We start from the raw sequence: 1409 nt of genomic DNA, 5'->3' as shown, positions 1-1409 counted from the left end.
CTGCGTGCGACCGTTCCCCTCGCAACGCTGACTTTTTCGACGGCGGCGAGCGACGCCAAGTACCGCGCCGCGTACTTCGAGCGCTTCGCCGACGTCTGCGGCGCTGCGGGCCCGTGTGGCACCACGGCGATTTCGTCCGCGTGCCGACCCGTCGACCGGCAGCCTCGTCATGCTGGGGCGGTCGGACGGCGTGCTCAAGCCGGCGGGCGTGCGATTCGGCAGCGCCGAGATTTACAACGTCCTCACGCGCTTCTTCGCCGGCGAGGTCGCCGATGCCGTCTGCGTCGGCCGCCGGCGCGAGACGGACACGGACGAGACGGTGTGTCTCTTTGTCGTCATGGAGGAGGGCAAGGTGTTTGACGAGGACGTCAGGGCCCGCATCCAGAGGACAGTGCGGACGGAGCTGAGCCCTCGCCATGTGCCGGGCGTGGTGGAGGAGTGCGGTGGCGGGGTTCCCAAGACGGGCAACGGGAAGAAGTGAGTGCCTGCTGCGTTGCCCCCCTTGCTTGCCTCTCCTCTCCCTTTTTTGTCTCCTTTCTTCTCTCTTTGATTTCGCGAAGACAAATGCTGACAATCACAGAATCGAAGTGGCAGTCAAACAGATCCTCTCGGGCATGGCTGTCCAGACCAACGCCAGCGTTGCCAACCCCGAGGCTCTCGACTGGTTCAGGGCGTGGGCGGCGAGCCACTAACGCTTAGAAAGGGTAGACAGAGCGCGATGACAATAGAAGAGCCCCCACAATTGGAGGCAGGCGTGGAGAATGAATACATGGGTGGCGCTGTCCCGGGTTGTCGGCATGACGAGACGAGACGGCAGCATAGAATGGGGTACGATAGACAAAACACGGCACGGGGGATCTTCACATCGTGTCAAGACGTCAAGACGCAGTTGACGCAAGGGCTTTCTCCTGGGTCCTCTCCTCGCTGCTTCGGTTCGGGCGTCTCTGCTTCAGGGATCTTGGTTTCAGTGGAGAGAGGCGATGAAGGAGAAGAAGCAAAAGGCATCCTTGATTTTTTTTTTGCTTAAAAAAAAGTTGTTGGAGCGAGCGGTGAGGGCGCACCTTCAGAAGCCGTCGACAGAGACATGCAGATGGGTTGGTCACCGAATGCTGTGCTCTGCTGTGCTCTGCTGTGCTCTGCTGTGTCGCTGGATGCTGGATGCTGGATGCTGGTCAGCAGCTGGTCGTCGGCCTCTCTGGCATGTGCTGTGGAGAAGCATGTCAGGGATTTGTGCGGTGAAAGGGGCGATCGCGATGATGTCTGCTTGAATTCAAATCCATCCATCCTTGGGCGCATCGTACCGTGTGCTGTGAGGTACTTGCATGCACGGCGGCCACGGGGAGCCGGTCGGCGTACACCGGGCGGCAGCTGTGCAGATCTGGCTCGACTGGTGTTTGTCCGTCTCTTGC

The 1409-nt window shown here is 60.5% G+C and overlaps 1 protein-coding gene across 1 annotated transcript; it reads left to right on the top strand.

Annotated features, from left to right (window-relative positions):
* Positions 1–169: 169 nt before the first annotated feature.
* Positions 170–692, top strand: VDBG_07720 (acetoacetyl-CoA synthase; the record flags this gene model as incomplete). Its single annotated transcript, XM_003002215.1, has 2 exons — positions 170–477; positions 581–692. 2 exons carry the CDS (start codon positions 170–172, stop codon positions 690–692), a joined length of 420 nt encoding a protein of 139 aa, XP_003002261.1.
* Between the last annotated feature and the right edge of the window lie 717 nt (positions 693–1409).

Source organism: Verticillium alfalfae, genomic scaffold (assembly GCF_000150825.1).
Source record: "Verticillium alfalfae VaMs.102 supercont1.10 genomic scaffold, whole genome shotgun sequence".
NCBI classification, from domain to species: Eukaryota; Fungi; Ascomycota; class Sordariomycetes; order Glomerellales; family Plectosphaerellaceae; genus Verticillium; species Verticillium alfalfae.
The sequence above is the reverse complement of the archived record's forward strand: the minus strand, read 5'-3'. Positions and strand labels throughout refer to the sequence as shown.